The sequence below is a fragment of the Leptodactylus fuscus genome, chromosome 5 (assembly GCF_031893055.1).
Source record: "Leptodactylus fuscus isolate aLepFus1 chromosome 5, aLepFus1.hap2, whole genome shotgun sequence".
Classification (NCBI taxonomy): Eukaryota; Metazoa; Chordata; class Amphibia; order Anura; family Leptodactylidae; genus Leptodactylus; species Leptodactylus fuscus.
Window position 1 is genome coordinate 101270646 of NC_134269.1, and position 27903 is coordinate 101298548.

General features: G+C 39.8%; 1 protein-coding gene across 1 annotated transcript; it reads left to right on the forward strand.

The window, feature by feature from the left end:
- The first annotated feature begins 2319 nt into the window (after positions 1-2319).
- SMO (smoothened, frizzled class receptor) lies at positions 2320-27883 on the forward strand. The gene is made up of 12 exons (XM_075276260.1): positions 2320-3002; positions 12790-12995; positions 13791-14000; positions 14336-14508; positions 16920-17139; positions 17949-18072; positions 21306-21398; positions 22813-22921; positions 23601-23786; positions 24820-24968; positions 25359-25493; positions 26782-27883. Exons 1-12 carry the CDS (start codon positions 2744-2746, stop codon positions 27366-27368), a joined length of 2451 nt encoding a protein of 816 aa, XP_075132361.1. The 5' UTR covers positions 2320-2743; the 3' UTR covers positions 27369-27883.
- Positions 27884-27903: the final 20 nt, after the last annotated feature.

A 27903-nucleotide genomic window follows, 5' to 3' on the forward strand; every position in this document is an offset into this window, starting at 1 on the left:
AGTTGAAGAGTTGAAGAGTCATAAGCCTTGAGGTCCCTCAACATCAAAATATGCCACTTGAGGTACTGGATGCAGTAACTTGAGGAATCTGTGTGCCTCCATGACTACTGCACTACTTTGGCATTCCGCAGCTGGAAAACAGGTATATCAATTATTCTAAGCATAATGATATAGTGCTGCTTGTCTGGAGTTGGGGGGATTCCTTATGCTTATCATGAAGACTATAAGACTACTGTATGTGTAAATTGTAGTAAATTATAATATGGTGTGTATGAACTCCTAACACAGTGGTGATGGAGCTTTTGCCAGCTGAACAATATTTATAAAAAGGGATGCCCTATTAAGGCCTCCTTCACAAGACCATAGTTTTGATCCACAATTGTGGATCTATATTCGGATACATGCATTTCTATGGGCCCAGACAAATGACCACATTTTTTGCTGTATCCAAGAACCGCAAATTATGAAGCATGTCCTATTTTTGTCCGCATCTGCGGCACAGACAACTGTAGGGGATCCTACAAGTCTTTTTGTGTATACATGGTTGTGAATGACATACAGACATGTTTTTGCGTGTTGCGGATCAGTATTTGTAGACATTAAAAACGAATATGGCGTGTGCAGGAGACCTAAGGCTAAGTTCACACTATGATTAATGTCTGTTTCTTTCATTAATGGTAGAATGCAGACGGTGGTACCCGCCACCTGGTCTTTGTCTGCATTCACTTTTGTGTTAAAAAACAAGAAGGATGCTTTTTTTTTTTTCTCAGTTTTTCCTTCTTTGAATTATGTCGGGAGATTTTTACTATGTGCTACATTGAACTGTATGTGTTTGGATACATTTATTGTATATAGTTTATGCTTAAACTACGGTATTGTCTCAATAAATGTATATTGAACCATAAGACTGTCCAGTCCACATATCCTCATATCATTGTTTTAATATCATGGGCTTGCTCTTCTGGCAAGTGACATATGTGAAAATATATTTTTCTATGATACGGAATGCTTCTTCTGTAGAAAATCACTCAAGTGAAAATATAATGGGCCATAACTTATCAAATATATTGCTGTTTCTGTACTTCAAAATTACCTACCTCAGTCCACTAATACTACAGCTATCCACACTACAATGTAATTTTGCCATGAACAGATGACCAGAATAATGTATTTGTGGCTGGTTTTCGTATTGGAGTTCAGTCCCATTAAATTGAATTGACTGGCACAGTCACAGTGGAATGTAGGAGTGCGACAGTCATTGGACTAGTGTAGACTTCTAATGACATCATACAGTATTAACAACCTATATTATGTATAGGTGATTATTTTTAGTTTGGATGAGATATAGTATAGCATATTGATGCCCCCTTGACACATATGGGTCCAGCGGACGTTAAGTGATCTTCCTATCTGAGCAAGGTATGTCTTATCCACAGAGTATCCCATGTTTCAAATGGAGTGGTGGCCGGAAGCATACAAGCAGCTCCATTCATTTTAATGGAAATGTCACAGATAGCTGAGTGCTGTGTAATCTCCTGGCTTTATTTGCTGGGATGAGAGAACCCCTTTAATTTAAAGATTTTCGCTTGCTTGTGTTCCATTAGCATATTTCTCCTGTATTTCTACCGCCACCATTATTTCCAACTTTATAACTTCAGTTCCTTGATCTAACAATCTAGCCCTTGATAACACTATCCTAAGGGGCTACATGGACGCTGTTCACGTCTCTTTTCAGGTAGCCATCGCCCACACTTATCGTTCAGTAACAAAATAGACGTGGGCACTAAACCTGTATCTTTTCTAGTGTATTTCTGTTTATCAATACATGGAATAAGCACTGGATTTCTTTGTGGCTAAGAAGACAGTGTGAAGGAGTGTGAGATGTAAAAGTTAGGAGGCAGAGAGTGGAGGAGGAGGAATAAGGAGCAGCACAGCCATGGCCTGGATCAGATTACATTCTTCCACTCCTTTCCCTGCAAATCCCTTTCCTGTCCCATCTAGTAATATAAATTGTTCTAGATCATCTGATATTACTGAATATCTGGGTCACAGAACATTGCTTGGCCTCTTCTGTAAACCTCAGGATATTTACTCATAGTTGTAGCCATAAAGATATGAACTATTTGTTAAACAGGCGGGATACAGAAGTGTTTGGGGTTTTTACTCAACTAAATTGATGTTATTCAGAATGTAGATGTAATTCAGAGTGGGCTCCTAATATGTAACTTTCCAGGGGCATTTCAGATGCTTGGTGCATGGACTGGGCTCTACTAGATCTCTTTGTGACTGGGAAGACACTTTCCTAAGTGTGAAGTAGTGAGATGCAAAACTAAGGAGGCAGAGAGTGGAGGAGGAGGAGGAGGCAGCAGCAGCAGCAGCAGCACAGCCATAGCCGGGATCAGATTACATTCTTTCACTCCTCTCCCTACAAATCCCTTTCCTGAAAGTTTTCTGGATGGGCTCAAAAGTAGCTTGTAGGATCTAAACAAACTGCATGACCCAGGGGTTTGTGGGGGAGTGCAGGGTATCGGATCTACATTGTAATCCTGAAACTTGTGACCTGGGATCGACTGCACTGAATGAGAAGAGCAAAATGGAGGAGGGCCAGCTGCAAGAGAGGGGGATAGACGTGGACCCGTCCTGCTGAAGAGGAGACAAAGCAAAGCCACACTGCCTGCAATAAGCGCTGAGTCTGGAGAGTGTGCCCGGAGTTCTCCATCGTCCCCTCTGCTCTCCTGAGAAGATGTCCTCCTCCTCCTCCATGCTGCTATGGATGGGCTGCATGCTCGGAGTTTGGTTTCTGGACTCCATTTGTGGATCTAGAGGGGCTCAGTTCAATGAGTCTTTCTACATGGATAGGTGTAAGAAGAGCAGTACTTGTGAAGCCCTGAAGTATAACGTATGTCTGGGCTCTACCCTCCCCTATACACTGACATCCACTGTCCTGGCTGAGGATTCCTCCTCTCAGGATGAAGTTCACGACAAACTCCTGCTTTGGTCTGGTGAGTACGAGCCTCAGTAAGGAGGCACCATTAGCACACAGTGTACTGCTGGCCATGGCCAGGTAATAATGGTGGGAATGGCTGGTGTCTGGTGTGTGCACTGGCTCATGGGCTGATATGGTGGGCGCACATATGGTCGCTTTTTACACTTATAAGGTGACTTTTTCTCTGTGGCTGACATCACGTGATCGTCTGTCTCCCTCTTCTAGAGTGGGCTGCCTCCTGCTGGGGGCATTTCCGGTGCTGGAGAAGGGGGCACATTGTTTACTATACATGCAGCACCGACACATGCAATGATTTCTCTGCAATAGAAGGTTTTCTAGCTACTTGTTGTTTTTATTAGACCCATTTATTGCAGATACTTAAAGGAGTTGTCCTAGTCTTTATACAGTTGTCAACACATATGGGGCAGATTAATAAAACAACCCTTGCTGCCCATGATAACCAAACACATCACACCTTTCATTGCTCACTAAAAAGGGGCACAACAAGGGCAGGCCAATTTGCCTCATCAGATTTATAGTATAAGTGATGCCGGACATCTATGTCAGTGTTGTGTAGATTTCCGTGTAGGCACAGGCTGGCGGAGAATGCACTTGATGTGTTTTTACTTTAATGTAAAGGACGCTTTATTCATGGCTGTTGTATTAGCAGACAGGACCTCTTCTTCCATCAGAAAAGTAGAAAAAAAATTAGATGGAAGAAACGATCCTGTCATGTTTTTTTTTTTTAACATGAGGATGAATGCAGATGGACATCAAACGGAGGGCGTTTTGTCAGAATTCTAGAATAAATGTCCGTTGTTCTTATCCTTAATTCAAATCTTCTAGCAGCACAGGAATCATAAAGATCAACGTACAAAACACCGACGTAACAAAGTGAACAGGTGCATTTTTCTGCAGTGTTTTTCGGACTTTTTGCTGCATTTTCCTTTGAGTTTTTATTTCCCTATTCAGGCTAAGGCCCCACAGGAAAAAAGTGCTGTAGGAACAATTGCAGCGGGAACACATCACGGTTATTCCTGCAGCATGTTATAAAGAAAGTTTGCAGAGTTTTCCTCCGCAAACTTTCTGTTACAGTTATACCTATGAGGAAACCACCTGCGTACAATTGACATGCTGCGATTTACAGAACTGCACCAGTTTTGGAAATCGTGGCATGTCCGCACTGTGGATTTCTACCACAAAGTGGGCATGGGATTTTCTAGAATCCCATCCACCTTGCCCTGACTGTAAAACGCTGCAATTTTTCCCGCAGTGTTTCCATCCCGTGGGGCCCTGGCCTCAATGTATAGGGAATTTAGTAGCTAAAACTAATTGGCTAAGATTTTCAGCTTATTTTGTTTCATATTTTGCTGTGGTTTTTAGAACCAAATCCAAGAATGGCTACAAAAGGAAAGGGAAATATATTTTAGGCTGCGTTCACACGGAATTTTTTGGTCAGGAATTTGGTCAGGAAACTGACTCAAATTCCTCCTCCAAAAAACGCCTCACCATACAGTCCTATAGTGAGGCGTTTTTTGGAGGAGGAATTTGAGTCAGTTTCCTGACCAAAAAACTCAGCCTGAACGCATCTATTCTGCTCAGTTTACTCCTGGCTTTGTCTCAAGAAAACTGCATCAAAATCTGCAGTAAAAAAAAGTTGTGTTTCCACAGCGTGGGGCCTCTGCCCTTAGTGAATCCCATTCATACTTTGTGAAAAAATACGTGCTGCAGACATGCTGTGATTTCCAAAACTGTCTGGGTCCATTCACACGGAGCAAAATGGCACGGATATTGCGCGTAGTATGGTGCTTTCCCGCGCGGTATCCATAGAGTTCTATGAGGAGGCTTTTTTACCTTGCGGACTCTGGCGCCTATCCCGTGCGGAAAATCGCCATAATACGCACAGTATCCGCGCCATTTTGCTCCGTGTGAATGGTCCCTCGCAGTTTTGGAATTCGCAGTATGTAAGTTATACCAATAGAAACACCAGGTGTTTCTCTATAGGTATAGAGGAAGCAGAAAGTCCACAGACGAGACTTCTACGAATTCTCTATGAAAATCTCTGCAGAAAAAAATGTGAAGCATTGCTGCTGTGATATTTCTTGCAGAACTTTTTTCCTGTGGCTATGTACTTGGGACCTTAGGCTAAGTCTATGGCCTTGTTCACACAGGAAGAATCCATGGCCTTGTGCCGTCTGTTGCATTAGCATAGACTTTATAGCCTTCCTGCTCTGCACTGTACTATTACGTCGCCCTGAGCGTGTAGTTAATGCTCAGCACCGTAATAGTATGGCATTGTAATGCAGCAGGTACAGGAGCTGTGCCTGCGGCATTACTTCCGACACTCAGCTGTGTTACATCAGAGTCAGAAGATACTCTGAGGCTCCATTCCCACGGAGTATCGCGCCGCGCATTCAGACACATATGCACGTGTCAGAGTGTGAGCGCTCAAAAAAGATCCTATTTACTTCAATGTGTGCCGTCTTACACGTTTATACGTGTCTGAATGCGCGGCGCGTTACTCCGTGGGAACAGAACCTGACTCCGGAGGGCTAACCCCCTGGATGCTGTGATCAGTAGCGATTCCAACATCCAGGGGGACCGTGGGCAAGGGTACCAATAAAAAGAACTTGCACCATAAATAAAGAGCCCTCACATATCTCCGTCAACAAAACAGTAATAAAGTTATAGGTGTCAGACTATGGTGACCCCAGGAAAATTGGTTATTTTCAAAAAGTGATATTTTATTTGTAAAAGTGGTAAAACATAATAAAACCAATATAAATATGGTATTGCCATAATTGTAATAATCCGCCAGATAAAGTTGCTATCTCATTTGTAATGCAGAGTGAATATCATAAATACAAAATTCAAAAAATTATGCTAAAATTGTAGGATTTTTCACTTGGACCCCCAAAATCGTTAATAAAAGCTAATCCAAATATTATATGTTCCCCAAAATGAGAGTACAACTTGTCATGCAAAGAATAAGCCCTCACATGGCTATGTCGATAGAAAAATAAAAAAGTTATGAATTTTGGAAGGTGGGGAAGGAAAATATGAAAAAAAAGTCGCAAGCATTAACTAACCCGTGTCGTCAAAGGGATATCTATTCACACGACTGTTGCTTTACCAGTCTATGGGAATGATCCAAAATAAAAAATGGAGCATGCTATTTCTTGGGCCGTTTTCATAGAGCCCACAATAAATTCACATCTATGCTCTATCCGTGAAAATGGATTACTCTTGGGTGTACTGTCAGAACTGAAAAGGTATCGAGTGCACAGCACTGTCGTCTAAACGAATAACTGTGTTTTTTGTTTTCAAAATTTATAAGGTAATACCAGAAATAAAAAACCAACAAGAAAAAAATGTGGGATGGCACTGCTGGATGTATAGATGAGAATCCTGATGATTTGGAGGTGAATATGAGGATTGAACCTTGTTAATAATGAGCCGTGGGGGTGCTCAACAACCAGAAAAAAGCATTTATAGAAATAGAAAAATATAGAAGGAATTGGAAGGGCACTCACCCACACCGAGGCTCATCTTCTTAAAAGACTTCTTTTATTAAAGGTAGCACATCTTTAAAAACAATACGTGCAGGGAGGGAAAGATCAGCATAAAATGCATTTTAAGGCTTGAGAAAGCGCACAGAGTTGCGCGAAACGGCTGTTGCCTACTAGCCATTCTATGCTGATCTTTCCCTCCCTGCACGTATTGTTTTTAAAGATGTGCTACCTTTAATAAAAGAAGTCTTTTAAGAAGATGAGCCTCGGTGTGGGTGAGTGCCCTTCCAATTCCTTCTATATTTTTCTAATACCAGAAATAATACTACACCTAAAGTATCCTGCATGTATATGCTTCGCTATAAAAAAAAATTGCAAGGAGAAAAATTGTAAATAAAGCCTTATATGGCTGTTTTACACAGACTGACATGATCATGACATGCATATCACGATAGGATTGCAGAATTTATGAGGCACTGTTCACACTTGGAGCATTTACATTTATAATAAACATTGCTGGATCTATCACAGGACGGATACCACTGGCTTCATCAACTAACAGGTCTCTCAAGTTCCATCAATTTGAGGAGAAGGACAACAGTGCTAAAGCACTATTCTTCCTGTCAAATCTACTGGGATTTCTGACTGACGTTCCAGAATTTTTCATGGCAGTGTGAATGTAGCCTAAAAAACACCATTGGTTAAAGACCCGATTATCTGCCAATTATTGGGAAATATCTTTCTTGGGAACACTTGATTCAGCCTAGTTTTACACCGGCCAGTTATCTGGATCGTATCATTATGTGCCGTTAGCCCTAGGTGCCAGTTAGGTTGTGTTCACACTGCCATCACAGACTCTTGTTTGAAGCCTCAGTCCACAGTACCAGCAAATTTGACAGGATGAATAGCAATAACCTTCCTATCACCAAGACTGAAGCCATGATGGAAGTCAAAGTGGTATTTTGGACACTTGTGGTATGTGTTCTTTGATGAATCGATCAGTTTTGTTATAGGGGCAGTTCACAAAAGAGGAATTTGCAGCTGATTTTGCGGTAACAACAGATGCACATTCCGTTTTGAATCAGTCTCCTGTTGTTTTAAATGGGAGGCAGTAAAAGATGCTTCTTTTTTCAGGATGCGGGCAAATAAACCATCCTTCTTAATGTTCATATGGATTCCACAGCTGATTCACCCACAAAACCCACAGCATAAGACTACTATTGTTTATCCCCCATGTATCTGAGACTAATCGGCAAATAAATCCACTGTGGAAATTGAAGCTATGTTTCAGCTTTCTGCCGCAGGTCACACAGAGCTGGAATTTGGAGAGGAGTCTGAGGTGGAAGACTGTCTCAAATTCCTCTCTAAATTCCATTGTGTGAATATACCCTAAGTGTAAACCATAACACATGTGTAAACATTGCCTAATAAATTCTCCACCCCCCCCCCCCCCCATTGCTGCAATCCTATGTAATATGCATGTGTCAGGGCGACATGATGTCAGACTACAGAGACTATTGTGAGCGCTTAGGCAACAGCATACGTAAAACATTAATTTAAGACTTCCTTCATACAAGTTTTTTTAGTGCTTATTTTCAGGTTGGGAAGATATTGGCCATAGTGTTCTGCAATGGTATTTTTTGCGTGATATTTCCATATCTGGGGGATTCCATATGTATTTTACACCATAGGTGCCTATTTTTATCAATTGTCTAAGGCTAGGGTTATCCGGTGAGCCAGATTGCAGGGTCGCTCTGTGACTCCTTCACTAATGTTGGTGAATGAAGTCACACTCCTAGTTAGTCACAACCATGACTTATAGGCTAAGCCCCCATGAAGTGGGCTGAAGCAAAAAAGCGCTGTGTGAAAAACTGCGACGGAAATGCATAGCATTTCTGCTTCAATTATACCTTTAGGGAAACTGCCTAGATATAATTGATATACTGTCATTTCCAAAACCGCAGTGGGTACTGTTGGGCAATGTTCGACTTGATGTTACAGCACAATGTGACAATACATCTCCACTCATTGCGATCTTTGGTTCCACTTTGGCTAACCCCCCCCCCCCCAAAAAAAAATATGCAACTAAAAAAACCCTGATTTTCCACAACATTAGACCTTATCCTAAGGTCGTTTAAAACTCAGTCCACGTGCTGGCTGGATTTACTAGCCTACACCTAGTGCCAGGAGAGCGGCTCCTAGCAGTATAATTATCTATGGTGCTAGGAGTCCATGGCTCCCAGTTACATACTGTCTGGTACTGTAATCGGTAGGCAGGGACTCCTACATCTCAGGATGGAGGTCTCAGGAACTTCATCCCCACTGATAACCACTTCTGGTTTGTGTCTATGACATTTTAGTACACTTTAAAGAAACCGTTGTAGAGAATATTCCTAGAAATGCTTCTATGGAGTTCTATAATTCATGGTGGCTGTCATGTTTGATAATACAAGGTTTGAAGGTTTGGGGCCTGTGACATCGCTACGCTCCTGCCCTGCAGGAAGCCAGCAGCGGCAGGAGCGATGCTGCTGTTCCGTGTCCCCCCCCCCCCCCCCCCAAGTAGCAGCATCGCTCCTGCCGCTGCTGGCTTCCTGCAGGGCAGGAGCGTAGCGATGTCGCAGGCCCCGGCACCTGTGCCGACGTCTAACCCTCCCCGGCATCCGCCTCTCTATTACAGCGGATGCCGGGTCTGTATTGGCGGCCACATTCAGACTATAAGATGCACCCTTCTTTTCCCCCAAAATTTTTTGGGAAAAAACTGCGTCTTATAGTCCGAAAAATACGGTAGTGCCCTGTAAATAAGTAAATGTACGATCGGCTTTTTGTTACCATGCACCTTTCTGTCACCACATGTCTGTAACAAGCATCTTCTGATACTGGAAATCTTTTGTTATGTCCCGCTGATAAAAAGATGATCTATGTAATGGTTGCAAACACATGTCCATCCATTTACAAAGAGGTCAATGTAAAAAAAAAAAAAAAAAAAAAGGATCTGTTTCTGTGTGCCTTTTTTGGATGGACAGAAAAGTATGGTAAACCACGGTATGTTTTTGTGTCCTCCAAAAAAAACAGGACCTTGATCTCATTGAAGAGATGGCATCCGTTAAACAGATCTATTACACCAGTGATTCCCAAAGTGCTCCAGGTGGACCCTCAGGGGTCTCAGCCGCGACGCAAATTTCCATCGTTAGATCTAATCTTCACATTTTTTGACGAGTTTTGAGAATATGGTATGGCAGCAGGGGGTCCACTGAAACCAGTAAAATTTTGAAAGTGGTCTACGAGAAAAAAAAGTTTGGGAACTTCTGTATTACATGGAAGTTAAAAAAACGGACATACCATTAGAAATCAGTTCCCTATTGTGGTTCACAGAGAAGGTCTATATTTTCATCTATGACATCAAAGTTCTAAAAAAAACATGCTGGGGCTCATAGGAACAGATCTAGTAAGAAGTGTCACTGTTGTCTCAAGAAACCAAACTAGATTCGCTTTTTATAGTGTTATGTATTAAATGCTTAGTGAATTGTCTCCAGGATATTGTTCACCGCTATAGAAATAATTCTGCCATTTTGAACAAATATCAATTTTCACATCTTTACATTTATGCCAATGACACAATTATTTCATAAAGATAGAATCTGTTCAACAGAAATTCTCGGTAGTCACTCTCAATATAATTATGGTGGATAGTAACAATCCATCCCAAATTTCTGACATGGGGAAATGTAAAACTAGAAGAGGGAATTTATTATTTCTTCTACACCAGGAAACTGGCATAGAAGTGGTGCATCTTTGGCATACAGTCCATATTTTCGCCAGTTATGTACTACTTTGCTGATTCTTTGTCCCACTTGACCGTTTTTTAAGAAAGTGAACAGGGCGTGGATTAGGACAGGGCATCAGGTTTACTATAATTCATGCCATTTTCTAACAGGAGTTATAATAAACCTAATAACAATTATGGCACGTCGCATCAGTGGGGGTATGGATTAAGGACTCGTTCACACGGGGCAAGAGGGGGTGATTTTGGCGCTGAATCCACGTCATAATCCGCCCCCTCACCATAGAGGTCACGGAAAAAAGAAGCGAGCTGTCCTTTCTTCAGGCAGATTCCGCAGCTGATTCAGCCTCGGTGTCCTCCTGCGGTAGCACCCTCCGGACTAGGCCCATTCATTTAAGCCTACTCCGGAGGGGGAAGCCGCGACTATTGGAAGCCGCGAAAGTCGTGGCAGGCGCATTTTGGTCCAATTCTGATGCGGTAACAGAATCAGGACCAAAATACACCATTCCGCTCCCCGTGTGAACTAGCCCTAAAGCCTGGCATAGGAAACACTATTTAAATTCTCCTGCACAGTTCTACTAGAGGTCTTTGAAGCCTGTTGCAACCTGTGAGGTGAGGGGCACTACTGAGACACTTATCGCCCCATACCTCTCCCATTAAGAATGTAATAGTGGACACAGGTGCATCCCCATTCCATTAATTTCAATAGGAACACCAGAAATAGTGAAGTACAGTCCTTTCATGTGGTTTATTGTGCCCAAAAATCAGCAGCAGATTCCACCCAAATTCTGCATCCCATTGGGTGGCAGAGATTGGAGCAGGACATCAAAAAAATATTCATTCTGCTGAAACTCGCTGTGGATTTCACAGCTGATACAGTCACAGAGTCCGTGGCTTGACACTCCCTTTTGGCTAATTTGCCTGTTGATGCAGGTAGCTGGGAGGGCAGGATTGTTGTTATGTTGGAAACATTAAAAATAGACAAGTGTAAGGATCTGACACCGTGACAACAGCCAAATTGTGATGAATGAACAACTGGGTCAGAGCATCCCCGAAGTGAAAGGTCTTCCTAGGTGTTCCTGGTGTGCAGCAGTTAGTACCCACCAAAAGTGGCCCTAGGAAGGACAACAAGTGAACTGACAATACCATGTACCATCAGCTCATTGATGTACATGGCGAACCAAGGTTGCCCATCTGACCCAATCCTATAGAGCTAGTGTAGCATAAATTGTGTAAAATGTTAATTAGAAAGGTGCCTGAACACCTCATGACTGGTGTATGCATATCTTTTATTGTTCCTAATACAGTAGTTGTGGCCTAAACATCCATCTAAAGGTATATGCACAAGAGAATTTGTTGCAGAAAGATCCCCCTAATAGAATAGTTTCAAGACAGTGATTGTTAAATTGTTGTAAGTGCTTGTTCGCACAACGGGATTTAATGGATGTGTACTATCCGTTTTGTCAACAGCCAGCACATGACCCCATAGATAACAGTGGGGGTGGTTTATGAAGACTGTCACATTCCATTTTTTTATTTCCACTATGGTGTTCGCAGTATGGGAAAAATATTTTTATAATATTGTAGACTGGGCGTTTTTGGACACGGGGGATGTATAATTTGTTGATGTTTAGTTATCTTTATGTCCAATTGAGGGAAAGGGGGTAATTTGAAATTTTAGATTTTTATTGTATTTTTATATTTTAATATAAAAACAGCTACTGCTTAACAGTATACAAATATATTGCCCTTTGGGTTATGAATCCACTGCTTTACGAAACCTGTTATGCAGTGGACATTCCTAATGGCGTTAAGCCCTTTAACCACCGTATGTGGATCTTGACTTCACTGTGGGGAGTCTGCCAGGATGCTACCTCTTGAAGTGGTCCTAGTGTTGGTGAGAGGTGACCGAACAGGTCAAGCCTTAGGTACAGTGCATCACAGAATTAGGCAAATGAATAATGTGAATATTCAACTGGTCTATGTAAAATGCAAAACTTGTGTATGGCATTAGATAGTGAGATAAAATCCAAATTTTATTGAGACTCATTAAAAAAAAAAAATATATATATAGTGATAACACATACAAAATTTGACCCACTATTATAATCTAGTCCCAGACTAACATGCCTATGGGGGCTGTGTCATAGATATTAGAGACTAACAGCGATGAGGGCGTCCGCACTGCTGCCCGAGACTCTCTATCCAGTGATGCCTTCTACTTCACCTGCATCTTCCCCTTCTCTGTCGTCTTCCTTCTTCGTCAGCTCTGATGCCTGCGCAGTCAGCTCTGCCAGCGAGACACTGGTAGAGCCGACTGCGCATGCCGTCGGCCATATTTTCGAGTCCGCAAGGCAAGACTTTAAATGTCTGTTTATGTAATGTATATAAACTCTATGAAGATGGGAGGTAACTTCATGTGAGAAGCATCATATGTATTATTTTTTTCAATACTGACTGTATATTGTTTAAGATGTTTAATGAATGTCCTTCTTTTAACATTTCTTTGTCAGGGTTGCGAAATGCTCCTCGTTGTTGGGAGGCAATACAACCTCTCCTATGTGCTGTGTACATGCCAAAGTGTGAAGCGGGCAAAGTAGAACTACCAAGCCAAGGCTTGTGTCTTGCTACACGTGGACCTTGTGCTATTGTGGAGCGTGAAAGAGGTTGGCCTGATTTTCTTAAATGCACCACCGATCGATTTCCAGAGGGATGCCCGGTAAGCAAAGTTCTTAGGAAATTAAATGACACAAATTTAATGATTTAGACAATGCAACTGTGAGGCTAAGGCTTTACGAAGTGTGTCGCTGTAAATCTGTAGTGATTATAACAGAAAGTCCGCAGAGTTTTCCTCTGCGGACTTTCTGTCCCTATTATACCTATACGGAAAACACCAGCGTTTCCACAGGTTTAATTGACATGTTGCGGCTTTCAAAAATACTCGCTGTTTTGAAATTGCAGCTTTTCTGCTGTGGATTTTGTTCTGCAATATCTGAATGGGATTAGCTAGAGTCCCATTTACTTTACAGGTAATGTAAAATTTTATGTTTTCTCAACATGAGGCCCTGGCCTAAAACAGTAATATTAAAACTCTTATTACACATAAAAACGTATACAAATATCTGAGACCTATTTTATCCTAGGCTACTCCAAACATAAAATTTGCTAACAGCAAATGCCATTTCTTATAACATAGTAATAAGCCTTTAAGAAACGTACATGAGACTAGCGTTGCATCTCTTATCTTGGACAAAAAGTGAATCCAAATATATCTTTACAATTATAGATGGAATTCATTAAAATGTTACTGTAAGAAAAGTGAAAATATACAATCCTTAGGAGTATGTTGTACATCTTTAATCTCTAAATATCTAACATACCAACCACCTTTCTTTCCTTAATTTTCTTCCTAATTTACTACTAATACTTTATTTCAATTTCTGAAGTTTTAATGCAGTAGGGCATATCTATGTGCATATGTTTCATTGTAATACCTCTGCTCCTATATTTGCAGAATGAGGTGCAAAACATCAAATTCAATAGCTCTGGTCGTTGTGAGCCACCATTAGTTCGCACAGACAATCCTAAAAGTTGGTACGAAGATGTGGAAGGTTGTGGTATTCAGTGCCAGAACCCTCTGTTTACCTCAAATGAGCATCGAGAAATGCACGTCTACATTGCCATATTCAGCTCTGTCACCATTTTTTTCACCTTCTTCACTTTGGTAAGCTAATGGATGGTGTGTCGTATGCATCATATTAGAAAACAGGCTGGTTTCAGGTGGCTGTAAAATGCATACATTTTAGGGTCCATTTTATTGCCACAAGACTTGAACCCCAGGAACCAAATGTCTTTGATGGTATAGCTTGGTTCAGGATAACTGTTGGGACTGAAGTTGTTTGTGACAATAATACAGATGACAAAATGTGGGCATACTGTAGCACTGAGAGGCAAGTCTTAGTCATGCTTTAAATTACCAAGTTTCTTTTACACAAAGAAGTCCTTATCTTAGTTAAATGAGAAGAATAACCCTAATTTATTTCTCTTTTTATTTGCCAGGCTACATTTCTTTCAGATTGGAAAAATTCCAACCGATACCCTGCTGTTATCCTTTTCTACGTCAATGCTTGTTTCTTTATGGGCAGCATTGGTTGGCTCGCACAGTTCATGGATGGTGCCCGGAAAGAAATAGTTTGTCGTGGAGATGGAACAATGAGACTTGGAGAACCCACGTAAGTTCTATTAATTTTGTAATCTTTTTCTGTAATGGCTAACATATGATAAAAGCAAGAAGAAAATGCTTTTAAATACTAAAACAGGGTATATACAATCAGGTTTTTTGTTGCACTTTTTAATGCCAAAACCAGGAGAAAAAAAAAGGATATACACCCTCTGTCCTGTTCTTTGCTTTATGATCCACATTTGGTTTTGGCTTCAGAAACTGCATAAAAAAACCTAAGGTAAGGCCACACACAGGGAACATGCTCCTAAAGCCGTGGGCCCCACGTGACGTAAACGATTTCTGTGGGAAAAATTTCAGTGTCTTAAAGTCAGGGCAAAGTGGATGGGATTCTAGCAAATCCCATACCTACTTTTTGGTAAAATCTGCGCGGCGGACACGCTGCAATTTCTAAAACCATGGCATGTCAGTCGGGCTAAGGCCGCACATGGCATAATGCAGCAAAAAAGCGCTTTGGGAAAAAATGCGGTGGTAACGTATTGCGTTTTTTTCGCAGTGCTTTAGACAGAAAGTTCGCAGAGGTTTCCTCTGCAGACTTTCTGTTTCAATTATACCTATTGGAAAACTGCCAACGTTTCCGTAGGTATAATTGACATGCTGTGATTTCCAAAACTGCGTCTGTTTTGAAAATAGCTGTGTGTCCACAGCATAGTTTTTACCGCAAAGTGGGCATGGGAATCGCTAAAATCCCATCCACTTTGCTTTGACTGTAAAACATCGCAATTTTTCCTGCACCGTTATCGTTGTAGGCAAATCACCATGTTTACACCATGCGGGGCCCCCGACCTTATACCTACAGAAACGCTGGCGGTTTCCCCATAGGAATAATTGAAACAGAAAATCTGCAGAGGAAACCTCTGAAAACTTTCTTTCTAAAGTGCTGCAGGAACAACTGCGATGCGCTAATGCCGTGTTTCTGCTGCGTTTTTTTCCCACAACATTTTTTTGCTGCGGGATGCCACATGGGGTCTGAGCCTAAATGTCTTGCAGGAACATTCAGCAGTGGATCCTCCTGAAAAGTGGATGGTTTTTGCTTGTGGTTCACTTGTAGATTTCTCTGCAGTCCCCTTACTGACAAGTTTAAAACATGCTGTGGGTGTATGCAGCATGGGGGATATGTATAAATGTGATGTGCTGCAAATGTAAAAATTCTGTGGGTTAGGCTAGGTTCACACTAGCGCTCAGAAACCCTGTCTGCCTATATAAGCGGTTACCCCATAAACTATATTGGGGTCCACCCTGTTTCTGCCGATTTTATACTGAAATCTCTGGCAAACACTAGTGTGAACCTAGTGTTAGTCAGCCTTTGGGCTCAGTCATCTATCATTTTTTTCAGATGTTTGATGTCCATGTTTTCCACAGACAGGATTGGATGTATTTTCTTGGACGTGTTTTGTTATTTAAAAAAAAATTGGTATATGTTACAATGTCTAGAAAAATAGACTGCAGATGGATGGCATCTTTGTGCTGTCTGTAATTATATTGGACCTATAGATTTTAGTGGGTGTCATTGTTCTGTAAAATGGACCAAAATATTGTCTTAGCTCTTTTTCTACTGATCAATGGTCTTTGAAAAAATGATATTTGCAATGCCCATTTAAAATCAAAGGACTGTGTGCGGACTGTGGATAACATGAGCATCACAAGTCCTTGAATAACAGACTGGTGAATAAGTCCTTAGATATACATGTGTAGATGGATTGAATATTGCCAAAGTTATTTTAAAAAGTCATATGTGCTCCAATAAATATGACACAGCTTGCTGCAGGTATAGGATACATTTGTCTTTAATAGGCCACTATATTACACTACTAAATTGCACACGTTCTATTCTATAAAAATGTTTCCAAACTATCAAGACCCCAGCATAAATAGTACCAAAACAGCTTATACATTTGCTACGTTCCATGTACTACATTTTATTGCAGTGTGCAAGAGAATGATGCACTATGCTCAATGTATCTCCCTTAGTGTCTTGCTTTTTTCTTAATAGTTTATGTAGCAGTAGAGATGAGCGAACGGCGTTCAATCAAATTGATATTCGATCGACTATCAGGCTGTTCGAGATATTCGATTCCAGTCGAATATTGAGGGGCTATTCGAACTGAATATCAAATATTTCACTGTTCGCTCATCTCTATGTAGCAGTCAAACTGATCAGCACGATGACTTGTGGAAGAGGGATGGATATTTTTACTATAAGCTGGAAGCATTAGCCTAACTCCAATTGTTTCTTAGATTGTGTGACCTGTTTGACTAGGTCACTCATGCTCACATTGTTTTTGTGCTTATGTTGAGTTCCTAGAATTTCATCTTGCTGTCAAGTTACAAAAACTAGAAATGGGGCTAAGTGTAGAGGCTAATGCTTTATATCCTTTGTGTGTGTGTTTTTTTTTTTTTTAGATCAAATGAAACTCTCTCCTGTGTGATCATTTTTGTCATTGTCTACTACTCCATGATGTCAGGGGTGATCTGGTTTGTCATGTTGACATATGCTTGGCACACATCCTTTAAAGCCCTGGGCACTACTCAGCAGCCACTCTCTGGCAAGACATCTTACTTCCATTTGATCACTTGGTCCATTCCATTTGTACTGACTGTGGCTATCCTGGCCGTGGCTCAGGTAAGAAGACTAGATAATACTGTATAGTTATGCTAAAGGCATTACCCAAAAGATGCTGAAAGGTTCTGCTTTTTTCCAAAAGCAGCCAGTTTGTTAAAAAGATTGTGTACAGTGTACATTCCGTTGAATGGGGATGAACTGTAATACCAGACATAGCCCATAGAAGACTGGTATTGTTTTTTTTGTAACTTCATACAACTACTTGTATGCCAGACATGTAATTTTGATTTGAAAAAGGGGTCTTTTATACCCCAAAACGCGTTGTTAGTGTACATTTTTTAGCTTTATATTGTATGTTTTAACAAGTAAATTCACTTGGTTTTAACTCTAAAGTACTATCATGGTATCATTATCATACACATATCATTATGATAGACACCATGATAGTACTTAAGGGTTAAATACCTTCAAGCTGATCAGGCTTCATGGAGATCCAATGAGGAGCGCTTTTTTGTGGTCTCTTTTCATATAAGCATACTCTGTATGTTAAGGATAGAGACTATATCATTTTAACTTCGGAATCCAGAGGATCCAAAAGAAGAGACACACAGCAGCAGCCCTCACCGCAACTAATGATATATCATCAAAGTGGTTATGACAGTTCACAACCATAAGAGGTGAGCCCCAAAACATAAGGGAAAGCGTTTTCTGGGCTACAGTGTGTATCATAATAGATTCACACAAGGAGAGCTTTTTTCTATTTTTCTCTACAGCATTTTCCCATTAGAAGCTGCTTTTCTTCCTTTGTTGTACCTTTCCAAACAAATATCAAGAACACTCTTGGGACATTTATGTTTGTCTCTTTACAGGTGGATGGTGACTCTGTCAGTGGCATTTGTTTTGTGGGATACAAAAACTATAGGTATAGAGCTGGCTTTGTCTTGGCTCCAATTGGAATTGTCCTGGTTGTTGGGGGTTACTTCCTTATCCGAGGTGAGAATATGGAAAAGTATATCTTCTTGTACAGCTTACTAATTTTAATTCATTTTACTAGTTTTTGTTCAAAATCTGATTTACAGTCAAAATTACCACTTTCAATCATTATCATTCAATTGTCATCATTATGAGTTAGCCATTAAAAAAAGGTATCACCTACTGAAGACTTGCAAGTTTTTTGTTTTTTATATTTCATACCCACTGGCTAACACGGTACAAAAACAAACATTTTCCTTATACCACATTCAATTAGAAATATAAAGATTGAGAGACCTTAGTAGTTGATACCTTTTTTAATGGCTAACAAAAAATGATGACATATTGCGAGCTTTCGGAATAACTTGTTTCCTTCAACAGGCTGGTATAACACAATATCTGAAGGCAAGCGCATTTATACAGGAATATAGTGTTTGATGCACAATAGATGGAAAACAGAACAAGCAAATAAACCCATAAGACAGGCCAGACACTTAGGATGAGAATGAACTCACACCAACATACGATTAGAGAGCACAGAATTGACCTCCCTGTGCCAAAACACTTCTGCAATGAAAATCATAATATCATCAATGATATGAAGATCCTGGTTTTAAGAGGAAATTTCAGAAACAAAAAAGATCGACGTGTGTATGAATACAAGCTAATGATGACCTTTGGCACACTAGAAGGGGGGTTAAACCAGTCACAGAGTTTTATGTCCTTTTACAACAAGTAGCAAAAAAGTCAATGGTACCGCACACTCTAAGATTATATGTGGTGCTAGCGAAATCTCTATATTCCTTTGATCACAAAACAGTGTATGCAGCAAAATCTATTTTCACTTTTACAACATGTAGACACCAAGTCACTGATCAAGGGAATCATAAAACTCAGAGACCCTTACTGTGAACTGGCATTACTTTGGACTTATGGGTTTATTTGCTTGTTCTGCTTTCCGTCTATTGTGCATCAAACACTATATTCCTGTATAAATGTGGTTGCCTTCAGATATTGTGTTATACCAGCCTGATGAAGGAATCAAGTTATTCCGAAAGCTCGCAATATGTCATCATTTTTTGTTAGCCATTAAAAAAGGTATCAACTACTGAGGACTCTCAATCTTTATATTTCATATCCTCTGGCTAATACGGTACAAAGATAATTTTTTCTTACACACATTCAATTTATCACTCACTTATGAATGGCTAATATACTAATTTAAGTAGTGATCTGGGAACAGGGTATAGAACTTCATTTTACATACAGTTAGGGCCAGAAATATTTGGACAGTGACACAAGTTTTGTTATTTTAGCTGTTTACTAAAACATGTTCAGAAATACAATTATATATTTAATATGGGCTGAAAGTGCACACTCCCAGCTGCAATATGAGAGTTTCCACATCCAAATCGGAGAAAGTGTTTAGGAATCATAGCTCTGTAATGCATAGCCTCCTCTTTTTCAAGGGACCAAAAGTAATTGGACAATGGACTCTAAGGGCTGCAATTAACTCTGAAGGCGTCTCCCTCGTAAACCTGTAATCAATGAAGTAGTTAAAAGGTCTGGGGTTGATTCCAGGTGTGTGGTTTTGCATTTGGAAGCTGTTGCTGTGACCAGACAACATGCGGTCAAAGGAACTCTCAATTGAGGTGAAGCAGAACATCCTGAGGCTGAAAAAAAAGAAAAAATCCATCAGAGAGATAGCAGACATGCTTGGAGTAGCAAAATCAACAGTCGGGTACATTCTAAGAAAAAAGGAATTGACTGGTGAGCTTGGGAACTCAAAAAGGCCTGGGCGTCCACGGATGACAACATTGGTGGATGATCACCGCATACTTTCTTTGGTCAAGAAGAACCCGTTCACAACATCAACTGAAGTCCAGAACACTCTCAGTGAAGTAGGTGTATCTGTCTCTAAGTCAACAGTAAAGAGAAGACTCCATGAACGTAAATACAAAGGGTTCACATCTAGATGCAAACCATTCATCAATTCCAAAAATAGACAGGTCAGAGTTAAATTTGCTGAAAAACACCTCAAGAAGCCAGCTCAGTTCTGGAAAAGTATTCTATGGACAGATGAGACAAAGATCAACCTGTACCAGAATGATGGGAAGAAAAAAGTTTGGAGAAGAAAGGGAACGGCACATGATCCAAGGCACACCACATCCTCTGTAAAACATGGTGGAGGCAACGTGATGGCATGGGCATGCATGGCTTTCAATGGCACTGGGTCACTTGTGTTTATTGATGACATAACAGCAGACAAGAGTAGCCAGATGAATTCTGAAGTGTACCGGGATATACTTTCAGCCCAGATTCAGCCAAATGCTGCCAAGTTGATCGGACGGCGCTTCATAGTACAAATGGACAATGACCCCAAGCATACAGCCAAAGCTACCCAGGAGTTCATGAGTGCAAAAAAGTGGAACATTCTGCAATGGCCAAGTCAATCACCAGATCTTATCCCAATTGAGCATGCATTTCACTTGCTCAAATCCAGACTTAAGGCGGAAAGACCCACAAACAAGCAAGACCTGAAGGCTGCGGCTGTAAAGGCCTAGCAAAGCATTAAGAAGGAGGAAACCCAGCGTTTGGTGATGTCCATGGGTTCCAGACTTAAGGCAGTGATTGCCTCCAAAGGATTCGCAACAAAATATTGAAAATAAAAATATTTTGTTTGGGTTATGTTTATTTGTCCAATTACTTTTGAGCTCCTAAAATGTGGAGTGTTTGTAAAGAAATGTGTACAATTCCTACATTTTCTATCAGATATTTTTGTTCAACCCTTCAAATTAAACGTTACAATCTGCACTTGAATTCTGTTGTAGAGGTTTCATTTCAAAACCAATGTGGTGGCATGCAGAGCCCAACTCGCGAAAATTGTGTCACTGTCCAAATATTTCTGGCCCTAATTGTATATGTGAGTACAATATACATATAATTATATTAGATATGTGTGAGAAACTATAGGAGTTGAAATATCAGCAGTATTGGTTGTTATACAGCTTTGCCGGAAATGACTGAAGACAGTTTATAACCAATTGATAGAGTAAATATATGTACTATTGGTATTTGATGGAAATGCTCTGTATTCTTAGATGTAGAGGACATGGAGTGTAAACCTGTCACACATGAGTCAGACTTGCTAATAGACTTGTAGCTGCCTGTTTCTCAATGGACTGCGTGGAGTGATCTATGTGATAACACAGATGTACATTCTCTGTTGTACTGAACATGCATTTCTCTTATAGGTGTGATGACACTGTTTTCTATCAAAAGCAATCACCCTGGACTACTCAGTGAGAAAGCAGCCAGTAAGATCAATGAAACCATGCTGCGGCTAGGTAAGGCTTTTCCATTCTAATTCAATTACTGTGAAGTCAGTTCAGTTTTCTTGTAGGAACGGGATGATATGCAATTTATAAGCAGATCATGTCCCTTACTGCAGAAAAAAAACTTTGAAGTAGGAGTCTGTTCACAACATTTTCCACGTGTTTGTTCGGTAAAACCCTGTGTCACCAGTCCTAGGAATGTCTAAATAATATTTATTTTTGGCTTATATTGGGACAGTAATATCAGTGTGCTTTATTTTGTCTATGCTGGAAAACATAGGTAAAGGCACATTCCAATAAAAAGGCATCCATTGTATGCTATATTATATGTCCAGCATATACATGAGGAGATGTTCCTAATGTAGTCTCAGTGTGTTTTCTAAATGCAGTGTGAACAGAGCACAGGAGGTTGCCATAATGTTTTATCAACATTGGCATACCTTCAATATAGCATAATGTAGCTGCATTTTCAGTGTAATTTTTGCATCTTTTTATATTCACTGAAAAAATATATTTAATGCAGAAGTTAGAATGTTTTACTGTATACTATATCTTGCATGACCAGGCACTGACGTTTCATCAAACTGCACATTCCTAGTACTTTTACACAGGGAGCATGGCAGACAGCTGTGACCATTCCTCCTTCCTTTTGCAGCATTTTTTATGTTCTATAAAGCTTGTAACCCTGGAACTGTGTCAAGTAAATTACACTTATTGTATGTAGCAAATGACCAGTGTAGATTGACTCTCCATATGTTACCATATTAAATGCATTTGCATCTGATCTCAGTTAAGCAGGCTTTGTAATCCTGTACATATTCATATAAATCTCCTAATGTAGATGTAATATTGATATTCCAAGCCAGGATTAGAATGATAGAACTATCAAATATATTGTAGGGAAAATATACAAACACATGGTTGGAATAATGGTCTTTTCTGTCAGTACCACATTCATACTTTCCTTGCTAGTGTGGTTTAAGATACCATCAGCACAAGCCCATGGGTGCCTTTTAGTTGTTCCAGCTATCTGCATAAAGAAATACTCACTGTATCAGACTTTAATTCCTTTAAGTCATTAAAGAGAGTATTTCTATTACTTTTCATTACTAATGCAATAAAGTTATCAATAATAATATCAGACAAAGATAATGTCATGATTATGTCATAAGCCAGCTAGTATTGTTCAGTACAACAGAGAATGTACATATGTGTTATCACATAGATCACTCAATGTAGTCACATGGCAGTGAAAAAATGACCGTGTGATGGCCATTTTCTAAATGGTCATTTTAAAACCCACAAATGTTAGGTTTGTGAAAAATTCAACTGTGGTGTGCAAAAAGTTTTAGAAGCCTGGAATATACTTATATATCCATATTGTTATATGAACTATTGTTCTTCTTCATCATCTGTTCCAATATAGGAATATTTGGATTTTTGGCATTTGGTTTCGTGCTCATAACCTTTACCTGCCATTTCTATGACTTTTTCCACCAAGCTGAGTGGGAGCGGAGTTTCCGGGAATATGTTCTGTGAGTATTGCAATCCACTTTTCAGTGCAGAATGTATTTGGTTTGATGCCAGTTTAGAGGTGATTTCTCATGCCATCCATTCTGTGTACGATGACCATAAGGCCACTTTTACATGGCAGTGGGTTCAGAGCATAAAAGTTGCAGCTCTTTTCATTGTTTTTGTAGGTTCAATTTCTGGTTTTATCTTGCAAATACTGATGAAAAATAGTGACCAAGTTACTGTCATGTGAATGTGCCTAATGCTCAGCCTGAATAGCTTGGTCAAATCCAAGGTCAAGGTCATCTAACAAAATATTATTGTCTTTATACTAAATACTGTGGTAGAAATCTACAAGATGTTACCATTATTGAATAAAAAAGAGAAGGTCTCTGGAAAACCCTCATTCCTTTTCATTAAGGTCATGGCTCCAAGTAGCATAAATACCGCAATTTTGCCGCTGCTAGAGTCTTCCTCTGTGGACTTTTTGTGAAAAGTGCTGCGGAAAAAACGCACCATACGGCCCGCTAGGTGGGGCCTTAGCATAAAAGCTGAAAATAGTTGTGTTGTTTTTTTGTTGTTTTTTTTCAGTACGAAAAGAACAAAAATAAGTAATTTTCGCTGGGGTTCACATGTCACTAGATGTGTATGCATAAGGAGCCCTCCATTGTAAATATGCACATTCTATCTACTGTTTTTCAGATGTGAAGCCAATGTGACCATTGCCTCACAGACCAACATGCCACTTCCTGAGTGTGGAATAAAGAACAGGCCCAGCCTCCTCGTAGAGAAGATTAACCTCTTTGCCATGTTTGGAACTGGTATATCTATGAGCACCTGGGTGTGGACTAAAGCTACAATTATTATTTGGAAGAGAGCCTGGTGCAGGTGAGGTCTGCGAGCAGAGGTTCATTGAACACACAATCCTAGGAGAATTTCTCATATTTTCCAAGATGATATAAATCTATCATTGCTTCAAGCCCATTCTCATTGGTTTGTACAATGAAGGTGAAGCTTGCCATTAGCAGACTTGCTAACACTCTACAGGTAAAAAGTGAAGACTCTGAGTTGGATTTCCCAATCCTGTCTAATATTCAGACAGTGTAAACTTGGGCTTGAAAGTTAAAATGCTCCAGATTTATCACAATGCCTAATGCATATCTTTAGACTGCTTATTCTAAATTTATACCACCAGAATTTTGGTGCTATTAGGGTGCACACTGTTGAATCATAAATGATGCCCCCTTGTCTTGCTAGTCTGAAAAAAATGGTCTAAAACTAAATTTGCCTATTCTAAGCTAGAATTCAAGCACAGCCACTATAGTAAATTCCCCCATTAATTCATCTTTAGGCCAAGGCCCCATATAGCAGGCCGCAGCAAAAAAAAGCGCTGTGGGAAAAAATGCGACGGCAATGCTTCACAGTTTTTCCCACAGTGCTTTTCACAGAAAGTCTGCAGAGGTGTCCTCTGCGGACATTCTGCTTCCATTATACTTATGGGGAAACCAACAGCTTTTCCGTGGGTATAATTGACATGCTGCAATTTCCAAAACCGCAGTGGGTCAAAGAGAAAAATTAGTTAAGGGCATGCAATGGGTAAATTAACAAATCACTTCCTGCATTCTCTGGTTGCATCCTGTTGCTGAAGTAACTTTTACAGCTGATTCATGGGGTTTATGTGATTGGCTGATGGTTAGGGGATCCTTTTAATAAAAAGGGATTGCTCAAAGCAAGTTCCTCCTTAAAAAGCAAGATCCTGTTATGTTGAAATGTTGATTTACATACTTATTTTTTCATGTTCTGCTAGTCTTACAATCAGGCAACGCTAGAGGTTAAACTTGGCCATCTTTCATCATATATAGAAAGCAGTATAACTATGTATATGTCTGCTTAATTTTGATGTCCGCCTAATATTTGTCAGGATTTTGGGACGTAGTGATGATGAACCCAAGAGAATCAAAAAAAGTAAGATGATTGCTAAGGCGTTTTCCAAACGGAAGGAGTTGCTTAACAACCCTGAGAAGGAGTTATCTTTTAGTCTGCACACCGTATCCCATGAAGGACCAGTTGGTAAGTAAACCATTAAAAAAAAAATAGGAGGATAGATATTTTTTAAGGCTGTAGGTGGAATAATTTTTCAGTTAGCTGAAGACATACAGTACATCCCACTCCTTTACTACAAGGGAGGCCATTAGGTTGTCATATGGTAGCTACAGTAAATAAAATATAAAGTATTTTCTAACTAATTAAAAAATAGATGTATTAAAAAATTGAAAATCTCTCAAACACTTTTGACAGTATTGCAAACAAGAACTGAATAACCATTAAACCAGCACATAAAAATAAATGATGTTTCTGTCAGTGCCAACCCAAACTGTTGACCCAGTCCCATCCCTTCTTGTTATGTCACTGTCATTCTGTATAGTTGGAATTATTGAGTTTGATATTTTTAATCTTCAGCTGGTTTGAACTTTGACATCAATGAGCCATCAGCTGACATGTCTTCTGCATGGGCACAGCATGTCACAAAGATGGTGGCTAGAAGAGGAGCCATCTTACCACAGGACGTCTCTGTAACACCAGTAGCAACTCCAGGTAATAAAATGCTGTTATATGTCCTAGAATGTTTTTTATTATTACAAACATTTTTCAATGAAATTTTGGTTACTGTGTCCGTTTCCTGGACTCTGATATTGTCCAATCAGTTACCAACGTGAAACACATCTTACTGACTAAGAGAATGGTAACATCCAGTTGTTGGTTCATCCATATATTTTGAGGAGGAATAGGAAAATGCAGAGTGCTAAGAAAAGATGATCCAGAATCATTATTTTATGAGGATTAAAAGTATTTACTAAAACAAACATAGCAGTTTGATTTTATTGCAACGTTTGTTTTTATAGCTGAGTTTTATGATAATGTCATACTTTAAAGCTGAAAGAAGCTTTTTTTACTTTGTCTGAAACTCTTAGGCTCTTAGCACTACTTTCAATGTGTAGCGCCCGTAAGCTGGCACCCATTGAAGTGATTGGGATCTGTTTTGAGCGCTCACACTCTGACACGTGTATACGTGTCTGAATGTACAGCACATTACTCCGTGATAACGGAGCCTTATTTCTTAATTCTCCAAACAAAGAAGATATTTCTAAATGTTTGCCTTGCTCTTACCAATGTGTAATAATCCCTTTCTGACATAAGCCATAATATTAAGGCAGATGTCAGATCTTTAAATATGGCAGCTGCTCTGAGGCAGAGCTCACCCCATAGCCGCCGGCTCTCTGCAGTTCTATGAGTTGGAAATTAATCTGGGGCCATAAAATTGGTAAAATGCCCATGCTCAGAGAAAATGCTAAAAGTGTAATATAAAATATGTGAAAGTAATTTTTTTGATGTTTTATTTTACAAAAAACTTGAAATAAAAAACAAAATATCGCACAGTCCCCAAAATAGTATATAAGAAGGGTGCCTGTATCTGTATGTGGTGACCCCCAAGATTTTTAATTTTTTTTCCTCATAGTTTTGGATATATATATTTATTTTTTTTAAGTGTTAAAATATAACAAAAACTACGGTATATAAATTTGGTATCAACATAATCATAAATGACCAGCAAAATTTTGGTAAAATGTTATTTAAAATGTCAAAATGAATTCTATAAAAACAAAACTCACAAAAAGTCGTGCAAACAGAGTTTTTCTGGAATTGTATAATGTACAGTTTGTCCTTTAAAAATTTAGCTCTCATAAAAAAAGAAAAAAAAGTTGTGGTCATTAGAAGGCAAAAGGTAAAAATGGAAAATCAAAAGATGGCTGTGGGAAAAGGTTTAACAATCATAGGTATCATACAGTCATCAATATATAATGAAGTACATGTCTTTCTCTAGTACCGCCTGAAGAAAGGGAGAACATGTGGTTGGCAGAGGCAGAGAATGGCCTAGAAAAGAAAACTAAGAAAAAGAAAAGAAGAAGAAAGAAAGAGATCAGACCAATGGAGGAAACAAGAGGTATGGACAACTATCATCCTCGGACATCAACTGCTGTGCCACGTCTTCCAAAGCTTCCTGCTAAACCTGGTCTAGTAACTAGAGCTAGAGAACCTCAGAAAGTAGATGAGGTTCTTCCAGGATCATACAGAGAGTACAGAAGATGGCCACCTCTACAGGATAATCTGTACCATGTTGAGAACATGGATGACCACCATGGATACAGAATATATGCTCACTCTAACTTAATGGCTCATCCCTATTCTGCTGATGAGTTTCCTATTGCTGGACAGAGCAGCACTCAATTTGTCCCTCAACCAAAGCGTGATGGAACATTTCAGCACTCCAGTGGGAATCCGCTATTGTATAACATTGGGAATGGGCACTATACAGAAAGAACTCAGACTAGAAGAGCAGGGTTGCCCCCAATGCATTCCAGGGCAAACCTGATGGATGCAGAGCTTATGGATACAGACTCTGATTTCTAATGGCTTGTTAGGCTTTCTACAAACATCTGCTGAAGTAGGGTCATTTAATGGGCAATAGTTGCAGCCAGGGCCCTTTAGATCCTATTTTTTCTGACTGACAAAAATGCATGGAAACATGCAGATGTCAAATGCAATCTGAATATGGATATTTTTTAAAGGTTTTGTACTCTAGATGAAATACGTGACAAGACTGTCTTGGATTGACAGGCTGGACATCAGGACCATGTACACAACAAAATCTTTTTTACTGTTCATTCACAAAGCAGCTATTCAGTGCACTCTTCTACTTTCTTATATGGTCGAAGATGTTCTGCTGGACAATTATTTATTATGTACAGCAAATGTATTGTTCATGGTATTTCTTAAGAAATAATATAATTCTGGCAAGCTGAAATTCAGTACTAATGTTTGTCTATGGAACCAACTGAACTTGTGCTGAGCTTCTAATCTGTAAGACACATGTTGAACACAGAACATTACAGTCACTCCTGGCTCTGGAGGCTTGAGGGGTGCCCTGAAACACCATATAAGATGA

Excerpts from the sequence above, each read along its gene's own strand:
- SMO (XM_075276260.1), top strand. The coding sequence starts at position 2,744 with ATGTCCTCCTCCTCCTCCATGCTGCTATGGATGGGCTGCATGCTCGGA. Across the intron at positions 17,140-17,948 it reads CTATCCTGGCCGTGGCTCAG|GTGGATGGTGACTCTGTCAG; the intron begins GTAAGAAGACTA and ends GTCTCTTTACAG. Across the intron at positions 23,787-24,819 it reads TGGAAGAGAGCCTGGTGCAG|GATTTTGGGACGTAGTGATG; the intron begins GTGAGGTCTGCG and ends AATATTTGTCAG.